The 15,460-nt window shown below is 40.4% G+C and overlaps 3 protein-coding genes across 3 annotated transcripts in view; 2 read left to right on the top strand and 1 right to left on the bottom strand.

Moving 5' to 3' along the window:
• Positions 1–170: 170 nt before the first annotated feature.
• Positions 171–6,700, bottom strand: rnf34a (ring finger protein 34a). Its single transcript, XM_079222587.1, has 8 exons — positions 6,604–6,700; positions 5,860–6,078; positions 4,649–5,035; positions 4,004–4,066; positions 3,292–3,493; positions 3,074–3,103; positions 2,653–2,694; positions 171–2,019 (listed from the first exon to the last, which is right to left on the bottom strand). Exons 1-8 carry the CDS (start codon positions 6,607–6,609, stop codon positions 1,832–1,834), a joined length of 1,137 nt encoding a protein of 378 aa, XP_079078713.1. The 5' UTR covers positions 6,610–6,700; the 3' UTR covers positions 171–1,831.
• Positions 6,701–8,154: 1,454 nt separating this feature from the next.
• Positions 8,155–11,240, top strand: cUnh5orf34 (chromosome Un C5orf34 homolog; the record flags this gene model as incomplete). Its single annotated transcript, XM_079222680.1, has 11 exons — positions 8,155–8,358; positions 8,532–8,621; positions 8,712–9,083; positions 9,155–9,417; positions 9,516–9,614; positions 10,141–10,261; positions 10,395–10,486; positions 10,560–10,629; positions 10,725–10,822; positions 10,897–10,943; positions 11,059–11,240. The coding sequence occupies 11 exons, from the start codon at positions 8,155–8,157 to the stop codon at positions 11,238–11,240; spliced, it is 1,638 nt and encodes a 545-aa protein (XP_079078806.1).
• A 2,815-nt stretch (positions 11,241–14,055) lies between these two features.
• Positions 14,056–15,460, top strand: part of LOC306740525 (rapamycin-insensitive companion of mTOR-like) — a 20,750-nt gene continuing 19,345 nt past the window's right edge. Inside the window, exons 1-2 of the mRNA XM_079222695.1 lie at positions 14,056–14,113; positions 14,240–14,287. Coding sequence (XP_079078821.1) covers positions 14,065–14,113; positions 14,240–14,287 — 97 coding nt within the window. The 5' untranslated portion in view covers positions 14,056–14,064. The remainder of the gene's footprint in view (positions 14,114–14,239; positions 14,288–15,460) is intronic.

Here is a 15,460-nt window from a genome sequence, read left to right as displayed (position 1 = left end):
GGTGGGCGTCCACTTTAAATCAACCAATCAGTTGATAGAGTAATCACGGGGAGAATTAGAGACATATTTATGAATGACCAGCCATGTATAGAGAGTCTTCCTTTTTGAACTCCATTTCAGCACTAATAACTACTTTATCCAAGGTAATAACAGATAAACGGCTCGTGATGCATGAGTAAACAAAAAACGATTTTAATTAAAATCTTTAATTACCAAAATAAAAAGTTCAACATTCCCAAATACAAAGACCAAACCTTGCACACAATTACACCTGTTCCAAATAAAAGTGCACACTGCTCTGCTACTGTTCATTGTAGGGGGAATCTGTACTCTAATAGCAGCAATGTTGTGTGGGTACGGTACAGAGCTGGATACTTCTAAACGGACAGGATTTGGGGGGGATTGAAAGGTAAAGACAACGGGGGGCATAACATTACCAGGTTCTGGTCATGCTCTGATTCAAGAGGGAACTATAGCTCAAGCAAACCGGTGCAGATATATTTCAAACCATTGGACAGGAACATTTAACTAATAATAAAACTAATCGAATCCCAAGGTCATTTCAATAATCTGATACTACACCATTTAAATCAAATGGAAAAATATATATATATATATATATATATACACACACACACATCTCATATGGATCATTCTATGGAAATGTACATTAGCAATTCATTCTATATACCTTCTATACCACAGGTGTCAGTAAACACGTAGCTATATCTTTGAATAGTTAGTTCAATACATCACTCCTACATAAGAGAAAATCAACTACAAAGCATGAAGACACTTCATTCCAATCCCAATAATATACAACAATAAAAAATAAAAATAAACATTCAGTTTCACATCCACAGTTCAGCTGGAAAACAGGGAAGATGGTTGGACGAGTTAGCACCGTTTTTTGTCTCAACTGAAGTGCTGAGACAGAGTTGACAATGGAGGGTTAGCTATTGCTATAATGACACACTTTGGATGACCATTTTAAATGTGCAATGCATGACAATATGCGCTTATATAACAAATAAGTGAATATAATTAATAATGCATTGACTTCATAAATCAGCAATATCCTTGAGTAGCAAAGGAAAAGCACCTTCTCATTTGTGAGCTGAGTAACACCGAGTTTAACTTGAAAAGAAAACAAGCTCAGTGATTTCTTATTCACTTTTTCCAATGACTGTTCGAGGCATTCAATAATGAGTACATTACGTGCTAGTGGTGCATTAACACACAGTGCGAACAAAGTGCTTTCTGCTGAAACGTGCCACACACAGCTGGGGGGAGTTAGAAGAAAAAGTGCATGATGATCCATTATTTCGCACCTTGTTCTTCTCTCCGGTGGTGAGGTTTTCTATGTCTGTCCTTGGTGTTACTAAGATATGTAGTCACTCGCAGTGATGGTTGTAAAGAGAGATGCTCTGAAGCTACAGTTTATAGGCAGGTCTGAGGGTGACGAGTTGTGTTTAAAAAGACTGCAGATGGCTGAGTGCCACACATTCTTTGCTTTGAAAAATATGCCAGAAAAGCAAAACAGACACTTCGGAATAAACACAGATCAGAGATATGTTTACTTGAGAGTTGACTGATAGGCTCCTACGCTCTGCCCACTGGTGAAACTGAAGACAATTTCTTCAGAAAAACACATTTGTCCGAATATTTCAATGTGCAAATAATGTGAGAGTTGTTGGGAATACAAAGAAAGAGCATCCACAAAATAAGTCTTTTGGGGATCCAAAGGTTATGAGCTGCATGGTTGATGTAAGGGGCAGTTTCAGTCTGAGCTGCTGCTCCAAGGCAGGTGCTGCAGCATTGCAGTGATGCATTAGGACTTGAAGACGTGCACGGCCCTCACGACGTACTGCCTGCAGATCGGGCACTCGTTCATCCTCTTGCCGCACTTGGTGCAGGTGACCATGTGACCGCACTCCAGGAGAACGCAGTCGATCACAGCGTCCATGCAGATCCTGCAGATGTTGTCCTCTTGGATCGTCAGCGGACCCTTTTCACCGTCTGATAAAGAGACAGACCAGTGAATGGAAATATTGGGAAACTGCTTTTAACACAACGCTAACGAGTAATATATCATGCACTGAGGAAGGACAAAGACCGGCAACGTACTTTGCAGCTTAATGAAACACCGAATCGTATCCAGTAAGCCCTATCTTGAGGTAAGGTCACGCTCAGATTCTCCTCAAAAATGTCAATGTCTGTTATGGCTATGTGTCAAGGTGTTTCGGTGACGACTACACAGTCATTATCACTTGAAGCGTGCTGGTACGATAGTAAATATATACACAGCTAACATACTGCAATTCTCAGTATAATGTGCGTCACACATTGAAACACATGAGATCATCTCATGCTGTATTAATGTTCCTGGAGCATGAAACAACTGAAATATTCCAATATCTGTTACGGGAAATTATTAAATGATTTAATTTCCAGTAAAACGCTCAGAGACCCTCACAGTAAATGCCATTCCACAGGGAGGACCACATTCACAAAGAGGAAAGTTGGATAACGAATGAGAATGGGTTCACGGTGAATACAGATGTGGTGGCAACACTGTTGTACGATGGAGAGGAGAGTCACAGGTGGGGAATGTGACCACGGCAACAGTGGCAAGGAATCTATAAGCCTTACCTCCGATGGCCCCGTTGCAGATAGGAGGGGGGAGGGCCTCCACTTTAGTGTGGGAGGAGCAAAGCAGGCAAGAGACATAGCATCATGATTCTGAATGAGAAAACTCATTTGAATGACTCTGCTTGTGATTGGTGCAATTTATTGCATTTTATTATTATTATGGTCTACATTATATCATATTGTCAGAGAAGGCAGAGATATTAGGTTTCTATGGTTAAAAACAGGACGTGGTTTCCAATACTGACATTTAGGACAGTGCATCCACTATTTTTACTTTATTTGCACTTTATTATTATTACTACTATCTGTATTCACTACATGTTGGATAGGATAGGAACACACTTTCAAATATTCTGTATGTTTGCACATGTGGAAGAATTGACATTAAAGCTGACTTTGACTTTGATGAGTGACAGCTTACCTGTGGTTACAGTAGTGCTCACATGTTCCACTGCAATAAAAATAAATAAAAATTACTACAGCAACTGACAAGCAATAATTATTAGATTAAATCCTATACTCTGTTTAGTTGACACATTATATAGTAAATCTAATAAATTATAATTTTAAAAAAAGTATAGCCAACAACTGAAACTAAAGCACACAGTATTTATTCAGACTGGTAAATTAAATACGCACATGATTTCCTGTTCTCCTCCGTCTCTCTGTACAGTCTGTTGACTCGCTCCACCAGCTCCCACTTCTCGCAGCACCCTGAAAAGTTGACAAAGTTCCTGGCGAGGATCTCCTTCAGCTGCCTGACAGACAGGCCCTCGATGTCCCTCAAGCTGGAAATGTCTGAGAGAGACGCTCTGGCCCGACGTCGTGTCTGAGGACTGAGCTGAAGGAGCAAAAATCCAGACATTAGGGACAAAACAAAACTGAACCTTGAGATTCACATGACAAACATGGTAGATTAGCCTCATGCAAAACAGTGAGTGGGATACCACATGACATGCAGAGAAAAATAAGTGTTGTGTTCATTAGTAAAAATACCCGACCACTTGATACTTCTTGTGATCAAAAATCTCTTTTTCACTGTGAATCTTAAGAGGTTCACTTCTGATGTGCAAAAAAGCACTTTTTAAATTTGAAGGTTTTAAGTGGTGCAATCTGCACAACCAAACGTTCTGGATTGCAGTTGAATCTAAGGTACATTGGGTTTTATAAAAAATTTTCCATTCAGATCCAGCCAAGACATTGTAAGGATCGTCTTATTTTCAATCCCTACATTGACTTCCATGCACTCTAGAAGTTCCACAGAATATTCAACATAAATTAAATGCAATTGTCAATACTTCACATATGAATGATTTCATGACAGCAGGAAATCTGATCAGTCACATATCACCTCAGGGGTCTGTTCACTCGCGTCCAAGTTGAGGAGAGACACAGATGTGGCATCACCTATATCCTGCAACCCAACAGCAACAATGACAAACATTAGTGCGCACTACATGCAAGGAACAAGCCAGTTAACAGAGGATCAGGATTAGACCATCTTCAGCTCACTGACACCTTGGGAACAACAATGTCTCATACCTTCCATTCATAGAAAAGCTTACTGCTCCCTAAGCAGGCCAAGTACAAGTATTTATAGTGGATCCTAGCTGAGCGCCCTTTTAGTGCCAGCTGTGGTGCTTCTTATTCTCTCTTTCACTTTTTGTTTCCCTCCTTTAAAAAAAAAAATCCTGAGCACTTTCTATTTAGACGGAATGAAAGGATGAGCAAAAACCCTCACTTGCTTTTTATTTTTATTAAGTGTTTCCCAAAGTCTCAGTTGTGACAGCTTGACAAATATATCAGCCTGACATGATGATATGATGCATAAGATCTGTAAAAAAAATTTAACCATTGTCCCTCCAGGCCACCATTATTAAAAATCCAAACTTCCAGGTAATTATTCTACCTGCCAAAATGCTATTTTAAAAAAAAAAAAAAAAAAAAAAAAAAAAAAAAAAAAAAAAATCACACATGGTTTAAAGTCAGTCCCGACCTGGTTGGTATCAGAGCTATCACTCCTGCTGAGCGGCTCCTCCTGGAAGGCAACGAATGCAGACAGCTCTGAGGCCGACTGTGTGGTAGAAGGAGTTGGCGTATACAGGGAACGCGCGTGGAGGCTGCTCATGTCAGGGTCCTCCTCTTCCTCAATGCCTTGGTGACAGAGCACCAAGTCCACCAGGTCTTCTTTTTCCCTGCAGGTATCGGTGGGGATGTTACGAAGCAGCAAGTACTGACGCAGGTCCCTGACTCGTAGGCGCATGAGCCGCGGCCGCTGAAAGGCTGTTGCTTTCAGTAAATGACATGTGGCACAAATGCGCAGATTCTCCTGAAGCACAGAGCACAGAGAGCAGAAGCTCTTCTTGCAGTCGCAGCAAATATACTGCAGAAACAGAGGGTGAAAAAGCAGATTGGACCATTACTGCCAAAACTCCCTGAAAAAAAGAACTCTGCATTTGACATACAAATGCAGCCAAACATTTTTTAATTAACCTTTACTTTAACATTTTTACATTACAATGTGATATGACATTAAAATGAGGAAACAGAAAGACAACTATTAATAAACTAATTACTGGAAAACATATCAATGCAAGGAGATCTTTCCTTCATTATTAAATCACTCACATCTGCTCTAGCTCTCCAGGCACAGAGAGGGGAGGCAGCTCATGTATTTTAAGTGACAAGCATCAAACAGTAATACATGCAAGACGTGGGATTAGACTGGCACAGTGAGCGAGTGAAGCACAGGGTTCAGACAAAATGAGACCCTGAGCCATACATGAACGCGCACTCAGTGAAGATATTAAAGAGCAAGTATGGTGTCCATCTGCCTCTGCAATCAGCTAGAACGGCACAGCCTTTTCATTAGAAATGAGAAACCTCTGGGTGTAAATTGAATTAGGTTTAGGCTTTTTCTCCCCCCCTCTCACACAACTAAATATTTTTTCTGCACAGTGGGAACAGTGGCCAGTTAGTTGTGATCTGCTCTGTAAAAGTATTCTTCTTCTGTTGTAGTTATGACTAAGCTATAAGAACATATTTTCGAGAACTAATAATAATAATAATAATAATTGGTTTATGCTTATACAACCTAAAATGTTAATATAATATCCCCCTATGCTTCTATGCACCTTTTCCCTTTCTCAATAAATCAGTGGCCCAATTAACAAATCCTAGCATCACACAGAAAATCCGGATACCTACCTTCCTCTTGAACACTGAGAAGGCCTGACCACAGCCCTTGCATACAAGACTGGGAGTCCCTGAGCTGGTGGGCGGGTATGTCGAGTACCCCGCACTGGGGGCAAATCTGAAGGGTCCAGCACCGGCCCCAAATCCTGGCTGCTGGCCTCTGACGGCCCCAGTACCCATGACTTCATTCAGCAGACCACAGCATGAAGCCCACATGGACGAGGCCCCTGCCTGGCAGTCAGAAAACACCGTAATATCAGTATTTGCCACTCTCACATTCATGTTGTAGACTGTACTAGCTACCGTATCTTCAACATGAATAGGTGCTGATAGCAGCATTCATGCACAAACAAGTCATATTCTTTGAATAGAGAGTATGGGTGCTAAATATAGACGAGGCAAGTTAACTAAACGACTTAACTCTTAACACAATGAAGCACAAGCCATGCAGACAGGAAGAGCAAACGGCTAGAACTGTCAAAACACTGCAACAGAGCAAACAAGACAACTAAGCTAACGTTAGCTGCAAAGTATTAATGTTTGCTAACCAGCGGACGTGAATGTTGCGAGATAACAGAAACATAACACATATTCAAATACATGTACCCGATTAATTTCAAGCTTAACGTTACAATAAAGTCGAGGTTACATGACAGCTGCCTGGACGACGGTATGATAGCTAGCTACCGAGCACGGGCCACGTAACGCGACATCAAGCAGCTCGAGCTAACGGATGCTACTTAAAGAAAACGACACCTTCATTGCAGCTCCGGCGCGTCTACTGAGAAAGTGGAGGCTGACGGTGTAAACATCGCAGTGTGGAGCATCACTTCTAATCGCCTGGACGCGTCTTGTCTTGATGTGACGGTCGCGACCCGAGCGCAGCTAGCTGCTCATGCTGCTGCTGCTGCTGCTGCTTCTGGTCCAGCAGCTGCTGCCCTCCTCAGCTCATATGTAGAACTGAGTGGACTTGAGACAGGCTTATGTTTTACCATAACTTATAGCCGTCTCTTTATACGGCTCTAAACCCGCATACAACTGAACCAACCTACAATACATAAGCTTTTTTCTTTTTTTTTTTACAGGGGGAGAGCACTATTGGACGAGGGAACAAACGTCGACACAACACCAGATGTACTGGCGGAGGAAACTGCCTTCTTTCTGAAATGTCCCTGTTCAGACTCTTTTGCTTGAGATACAGTTTCCAGTGGCTTCTTGCCTTGAAGGAATTCCTCCATAATTAAACGAGCCTTAAAACAGATTGTACAGGATTGTATTTTCATCTTGTGTAGGTGGGAACTGTAAAAACAAATACACTGTTTAGTCCAGCAGCACTCCACATAGGGCAGCTAGAAGAACCTGCTATAGGGAATACATGGCACTTTCTTAATTGTAAGATGTGTGAGAAGGTTGGAGCTTTAGGACGTTGTGGCTGTATTGCTGCATAAGACAGACTGAGCCAGAGTACAACACAGTTGAAGGATCCGAGTCCGAGTTGTAAAACTGCAATAACAAAACTAATCCTGATAATAAAAGTATCAATAATAAAGTACATTATAGACATACAAAATACATTTAAAAAAGGTATGCTGTTCTACTATTACTTGTTATAATCCGTACTGTTACTCCTGTGTTGTTACCGTCGCCGGTTTATATTGGTATAGTATAAGTTGGTAAGGGTACCTAAGGTATACATTCAGCTATTTTGAAGCGAAGACGCTTCTTTTGTAAAGTGCAATTGTGTGATGTAAACTAAATTACGTAAACACAGGGTTTAACAATTGTACATGTGCAAGTATACGTTTAGTATGTTAATGCATTGCTATTTTACGTTTTTTGTTTTGTTAAGTTAATGATCTGATAACAGTTATGACCACTAGTCGGCGCTGTTCGTGCGTCTGGAGGTGAGAGGGTAAAGGGAGAAGAGAAGATTCATCTCTTACGATCCTAGTGGCTGCTAAACGTTTCTAACGAGACCGGCCAGGGAAAACAACTTGTATTCCCCATAACCCAAACAACGACCTTTTTTTTCTATTTTTTATGCTATTTCATCATTATATAGATTCCGGATCTTTATTGAGTATTGGCAGTTTTGAAGTCAAATTTGATGGAAAAGTCGACGGTGGCCTATCAGGGCTAAATTCCGGTCCGCGCCAATTACAAACGTCTCCACCTGATGACGTCGGCCGGGAGTCACCATGTTTTGATTTTCAACCATGGTTTCGGCGCGTCTACAACTCTCCACTGTACATATCGATGGTCAACAAGTCAAACCCAGGAAATAAGTCCCCCTTTTCAGTTTAAACAATGGAAACCAGAGCCAGTGTCAGCTTGATGATCATGTATGAGGATGAGTCTGTTGATGTTCGTTACGGAAACGGAGCCCAGTTACAACTGTCGCCGTGTGGCTGTGAATTCATGCTGGTAAAACCCTCAGATCCCTCCGGACATCCTCTGCAGAGCAGCGAGAGAACCAGACAAAGGACAAGGTTCACGACCAGCACGTATAAGGTGCAAACATGAATTAGCGTTGTTTTTTTTAGAATTTGTTAGTACCAGTTTTAAAAGGCTCAACTTGAGGCTCCAGGCTGTCCTTTGAAATGTACACGGTCTTCTGTATTATGCATACGGCCCACTTTATGCACAGGATCCACTGTATTAAATATGATTGTGTCATTTTACAGGAGTTGATGGTCGCTGCATTGGCATTCAGGAATAGATATGCTTGTAGACCATACCTGCCGGAGGAGCTCATCCCCGTTGACCACAAGAAGGTACCAAAAGCTATTTCCTAGTTCACTTTTACCTCAAATTATCTTAGGCAATGATATCTAAAGCCTTTTTTTGTGCTTTTCCTACTGCAGCCTTTTTTCAGCATTGACACTGACGTGCTCTGGCCTGAGTTGTCTTCTTGTGATGGTGAGCTCGGACATGGAGAAGATGCTATCATCTGTTCAGAGGGGGGACGTGCTGCATTAATGCTCTCTCCCTCAGGTGAAGAATTCTCCGTCAAATTTACATGCAGCCTCAGTCAGACTCAAAATCAGCGCCACATCATGCAGGGTTTCAGCAAAGACTTTGACAGCAGCTCAGGCATTCAGCAGCAGCAAGGAAACAATCTGATCTATCACACCACAAATGGTGAGAACCAAGAGGTTCATCAGGGAAGCAGAAGGAATGAGTCTATTCGATCGAGGTCTTGCTCTCCTCGGATCAGCAGCACTGCTCAGCCAAAGGTAATCCTTCAGATTAATATTTCTCTCCTTGTGTAATAACTTTGATTAAATATTTGACCTTCCTCCCCCAGCCAGAGAAGATGTACCAATCCACCACAGTGGTCCAGCATCACTCCTGCTGCGCTGTTGCCCCCATCTGGCGTTACCCTCTCTCCTTGGCCCGCCATCTCTGGACGGCTTATCTCTCTACACCTGAAGATGTCGGAGAAGAGGGAACCAGGGATCTCACAATGGCAGACGGGAGAATACAAATGTTAGACATATCCATTGAAGATAGAAGGTCTCACCTTCCTCAGGCACTGCCTCTCACATGTCCATCTCCTCACTGGCACAGGTTGAGTGATTAATTAACTAGCATAAATAACAGACATGGAGAGCACTATATCACAATGTTGACTGACTGATTTAAGCTTCCTTGCTCATGTATTTAAGGTGGAAGTTTATAGAACCACTGGTCAAAAATGAACATTCAGACCAAGATCTTCCAACAGAGTTGGTAAAAGTGATGTGGTGTCAAGGAGTCATCTACAGGTATGCAGGTTTTCAGGTTTAACAAGGACCATAAAGAACTTTGACATTCTGTGTTTTAGGATTTTGAATATGAGATTTTAAAAGCAGAATACCCCTGATTCTAAATTTAAACTGCTAGTTATAACAAAACATGTCCATATAAGCTTGTTTGTGTTCAATGAAGGGATACCTGAGATATATATATATATATATATATATATATATATATATATATATATATATATATATATATATGTATATGTATATATGTATATGTATATATATATATATATATATATATATATATACATATACATATACATATATATATATACATATATATATATATATATGTATATATGTATATATGTATATATATATATATATATATATATATATATATATATATATATATATATATATATGTGTATATATATATATATATATATATGTATATGTATGTGTATATATATATATATATATATATATATGTATATGTATGTGTATGTATGTATGTATGTACACAAACTGCATGTCTCCTGTGTAGGATACGGAGTGGGGCGGTCACAGTCGTCGAGGTTTCCCCGGGAGACGGATCAGTCATCCGCTCTAACGGTGTCCTTGACACTTACTTTACCCATTACAAACCTGAGCTCTTGTCACAGCAGGTACATTTCAGTCTTTCATCATATAACTGTCATACATTTAATTAAAGAACGAATTAAAAGATGCATGCTATCAGTTATTTACAGCTAAAATACAAAACCAAACAGACTTTAATTGATCGTGTCTATCTCGCAGGTAAAAGAGATAACGTACCATCTGAACAACCTTCAACCAGATGTACCCGGACAGCTGTACTCTGTGAGCTCTATTGTGAGACGTGCAAGCAGGTGAGCCACTGCTTCCTCACAGCCAGATGATTTTGATGACTCAGTCAGTGACCATCATGTCACTGTGTTACAGGATCCTCAAGTGCTACAACGAGGCCAAGCATTCACTGAAGCTCTCTGCCACACCCTGCTGCCTTCAAGAGGTCAAAGAAGTAGTCCCTGCCTATATTACTTCAACTGTTAATATCTGCATTGTTTACACAGTGTTCAAGCTTCTAAATGGTTTGCAATTTTCCAGGGAAGACATATTTCTGAACCAGCAAGGATTGAAGAAAATCAGTTCAATCCTGCAGCAGTTGAGCAGCATGCGAATGGCACACAGATGGTAGAAAGTCGGTGAGTTATATTTTTCTGGTAATTCTTTTGGTATTTTATCAATAAATGAGTAATGTCATTTCAATTCCATTTAGGTCAGATCTTGTAGCTGCAGAACTGGAGAAGATAAAAACATTCAACTGTATCCTTTGCAAGGGGCTGTGGACAAATGATAAATTGCCCATGTTATATTATCATATCTGCTGGTAGATCATGCTGTGGAACATCGTGCACGCTCTTTAACAACTTCTGCCCAGTTCTGCTGGAAAACAACCACCTGCTAAGAAGTGAGAACGGTTGTGCACAACCGGAAGGTGGCTCTGCAGAAGAGGTGACTCTTCAACCAATGAATGAAAAGTGCATCAATGAGGCTCTTCAGAAAACATCCAAAGCCATACAGGACATTGATGCTCTCATATCTGCAGCCACACTGACTTGAGAGCGCCTGTTAAGAGAAACGTTTAGGAATAAAAACCCTAACGTATTAGTTTGATACCTGAAAAGCTGTCCCACTGTTTTTCTACTACGTATGTGTCGAGACAGAAATAAAGATTTTTCTTTTATGCCAATGCTGGCACATGGCTTTATTTTGGATTTACTCTTAATTGTCAAAGACTGTATTTATCTACTGACTACGAAAACTACAATCTCTGGCAGGACTCAACATTCATAATGTTTTCCCAGTTGCTAATTATCATGTCTTTATCACCACACAGTCCCTTCCTGTCAACTTGCAGTGGTAGGAAATGGCTTTAACATTTATTTCCTGCCTACACACATGATCAATTGTGGTTGCAATTGCAAGGTGTGACTGATAGGACATAAAAAAAGGCCTCAGTTTTCACTATTTCTGGGTTTCATGAGTGTTAATGTAGGTTGCTACATGCTGTGGTCTTCTCTTGAACCATATGCCTCGGGTGCAAGATACATCTCGGGGCCATGTTGACAGCCCAAAAGGGGCCATAATCTTATTACGTAACAGAGTATGTCTCCAAAATGTTTTCATTAAGGGATTACTTAAAAAAGAAAAATACAATTCCGTTTCCAAATCCTGCTATATGGAATCAGTCATGATACTTTGATGCAAGTGTATTCTCTATTGTAAACAAGAGGCAGGGTTAGTAATCTGGTATATTATTTTATATTGTATGACATTTATGCTCAATATTTGGATCAGAACATTCCTGTTATAGTCTGTCTTTCTGAATTTGAAGATCTTTATATTTCATAGTCCATGCGAACAAATTCTCAGCAGCTGTCAAAAATGTATGTCTTGAACTGTTGAACCATTCATTTTGAAAGGCTAATCAAAAGGTGGATGTTACAGTAGTTCAACCACACTAAGCAGGCAGCACTTGCCTTTTCTGTGAGGATTCATTTTCTTTCTCTTTAAAGGGAAGACCGCTATACCTCTGGGGATTCATGGCTCAATTCAACACAAGTTGCAGCTCTGTGCCAGATGCTTCCTATAAACCAGCAGTTCGACAAAAAGTGTGCGCTGTGTCCTCTGTTCAAGCTAATATCTGCTTTTGATGGATATTTGAAAACACAAATCCAGGAATCAAATGTGCATTTGTCTCCCAAAGTGATGCAGAGTAACAAACTATCAGTGGCACAGCAAAGTTTGAGTCATAGAAATGATGGGGTGGTAAACATCATCAGCGCTAAACTTCCAAAAACGCAGAAACCTAACTACATAAAAACATGTGGAATCCAAAATAAACTCCAAAGAGAGAGCACCATTCCTATGAAGAGGCATCCTGTTGTGCTTGTTCTGGTAATTCCTCCTCCGAAGCCTCTGAGGCCTCAATTCGGAATTAATCGAAAATATGCCAATGATTATAAGAAACACTTTTAAATGCAGTGGAGTGTTATGTATGGTTGATACCTAGGGGTTGACCTGATTATTGCAACTAAGATGCTGTCATGTTGGGTTTACAGTTGAAACCTTAAAAATCTGAAGCGTGTGTAAACTTGAAAACAACACAATGCGTTTTAACAAATAATAACTTCTGAATCTTAAAATGTTAACTTTTGGCTGAAGCCGAGTCAGAGAAGTGTTAATTGTACGCCGCGGACAATCCTTTTTGCAAGTGTTGGTATTCTGTCCATTTAAAACTTTTTGATATACAACCCTCAGGTCTGCTTCAAACACATCACACAGCATCTTCATGATATGATGATAATGATTCATAATAATCTTTTTTTCCCCATCAGAGTTTATCACGAGTTAATCTCACCACACAGTAACTCAGATTTAAAAAAAAACAACAAAAACACAAGTTCATAATGGCAGTCAACTGATAATTATTCTTTACGTTTACACAACTTGAATAGGGTGTTTTTACTTTTACTTGAATGGAGTATATTTAATATTCTGATAAAGTAAAGAATTCACTGCAGAACAGATATTCATTGGGAATTAGTGTAAACAAAGATAGAAAAAAAGCCGAACCTATACTTTAAATGTTTTTGTTTTTCTCCAGACTGCATCTATGAAATGGAGTAATCTACAGTAATGACTGTGAAAATGTAAATGACATGAGTTGGAACCCTAAATCATTTTAATGTTATTTGCAGTGTGTGTACATTGTTGATGAATCCATTACTAGTTACTGTTATTTTGTTTCAAATCACTGTGCATTTTTCTGATTAAAGAGCAAATTAATTCATATGAATGAATACATATGATGTATTAATGGTTTATGATTTATACGGGACATTGGGGATTATAATGATGCAACCTCTTGTTACTTTCACTTTATATTCAGTTTGATACCGTTGAGTTTTAGCAGTCTACGTGATCTGCTTTTACAAATAGATACAAATAATTTTATTTTGAGTAGTTGTTTTGGTTGGTAGATTTGGAAAAAATGTGTAATCGTCATTATTCACTCAAGAAACTTGTTAGTACGTTGAACAGATCGATATGGTTTATTCATTGTTAATGCATACATTCACTGTTAGAATTACTGTGACTATGTTTTTATATCAACAATGAATATGAATACATTCATGATTGGGTGTGGTGAAGTTCATTTTGACCTCTATTTAATATTACAATGGTATATCGAGTTGCTCGAGTCTTCTTCACTGACCATAAATCAATCGCCAGGTCAGATGTAAGTTTTAATCCCTGATAACACTAGAGGGGGGTCTGATCTGTGGGAAGTCTGCTGCTGCTCGCGACAACCCCCGTTGTCTGTTTTCTTTTTCTCGCGAGAAGCCGCGAAGTTTCCGGTGTTGTGTATATTCCTGGAAACATGGCGGCCAGCTTCCGCGGCCGTCCTATCCGGAGTCTTCGGATGCGAGGTAAGCGTGAAAAACTCGACTCACTGGCGTCTGTAACTGTGGCATGTTGCGAAAATATATTTCCCCATGCACGTGTTGACCCCGGTGTGACCCCTCACCGTGTCCCCGGTGTGTGTGTTTTCACAGGTCGGAATGACAGCGGGGAGGAGAACGTACCGCTGGATCTGACCAGAGGTAACGTTGAGCTGCACCACATCACAAGAGATTACTGCTCAAAATGGATGAGGGGCTCTTCTGCAAACAGCAGCCCCCGTGCCGTGAAAACGCAGTTGTTCCGTGCCAATGTCCTGTCACTGATGTGGTCATTTGGTCGGTTCCCCCTTTCTGTAATAACATCGGTAGTGACATCATAACAGGCGGCGGCGGGCTAACTAACTAGCTGGGTTAGCGTCGCTAGCTGCCTCGGCTAACCAGCCGTGACGAAGCTTTGTTGTTTTGATTGGTGTGAGTGGGCAAGATAGCCTGTTATTTAGCCAGCCGACCAGACGTGCTGTAGTCATGCATTGGTCATCCCTGGCTGTGTGAGACGTTTGGTCACAAGGCTGTTCGATGAGTAGCATATAGAAAGCGCAGGGTGTGTGTTTTTTTTTTTTTTGCTCACTGATGCACAGCTGCACAGCCCAGTCACATCTGCTTCTACAGCAGCAGCTCATACCGGTTTGTTTAGCAGCGGTTTCTCTGGAACCCAGGCACAGGCTGGTTTGATCATGTCACCGTGTAAACCAGAGGATGCGTTGCACCCGAAATTGTAGATAAATGCAGCACCAAAAAAACAGCAACAGTATTTTAGACCAGTTGACTTGATACGAGCCCGCTACGTACGGATGGGCTCAGTCTGTGAGCTGTTTCATCCTGGATTTGAAATATAACTCTATGAAGGATGCTGGTCAACCTGAATGTTTAATTTCAGCTCATGATGTGTGTGTGTGTAAAACATTATATATATATATATATATATATATATGTATATGTGTGTGTGTGTGTGTGTGTGTGTGTGTGTGTGTGTGTGTTTGTTACAATCCCAAAGCTCTGTCTGTGTCCAAGGATTCAACACCATGAAATCCCAAATGTCTCGGCAAAGTCTAAGTCGACTGTTTTTTTTGCAAACACACTGACAAGGGACATGTACTCAAATTCGCGCAAACCCATTTGCGTGAGACTTGCAGGTATTAATGGATTCCCATTACTGCCCTGACAACTAATGCACCTTTGGTTGAAAAATATGTTTTAAGGCTGGTTTAATTTCTTCATCTAATACCACAGTCTTCGGTTTAGTTATTTTCTCTTATCGATAAATGAAAATGTGTACATTTTTGTGGTTTGCAGTAGTGTAAAGGGGTTTAATTT

The sequence above is a fragment of the Taurulus bubalis genome, assembly GCF_910589615.1.
Source record: "Taurulus bubalis genome assembly, chromosome: 8".
NCBI lineage: Eukaryota > Metazoa > Chordata > Actinopteri > Perciformes > Cottidae > Taurulus > Taurulus bubalis.
This window is presented reverse-complemented; position numbering and strand designations above follow the sequence as displayed.

Coding starts and splice junctions, on each gene's coding strand:
- rnf34a (XM_079222587.1), bottom strand. Junction 4,067..4,648: donor ATAGCTCTGATACCAACCAG/GTCGGGACTGAC, acceptor GTTGGGTTGCAG/GATATAGGTGATGCCACATC. Junction 2,695..3,073: donor GAGCACTACTGTAACCACAG/GTAAGCTGTCAC, acceptor CCCACACTAAAG/TGGAGGCCCTCCCCCCTCCT.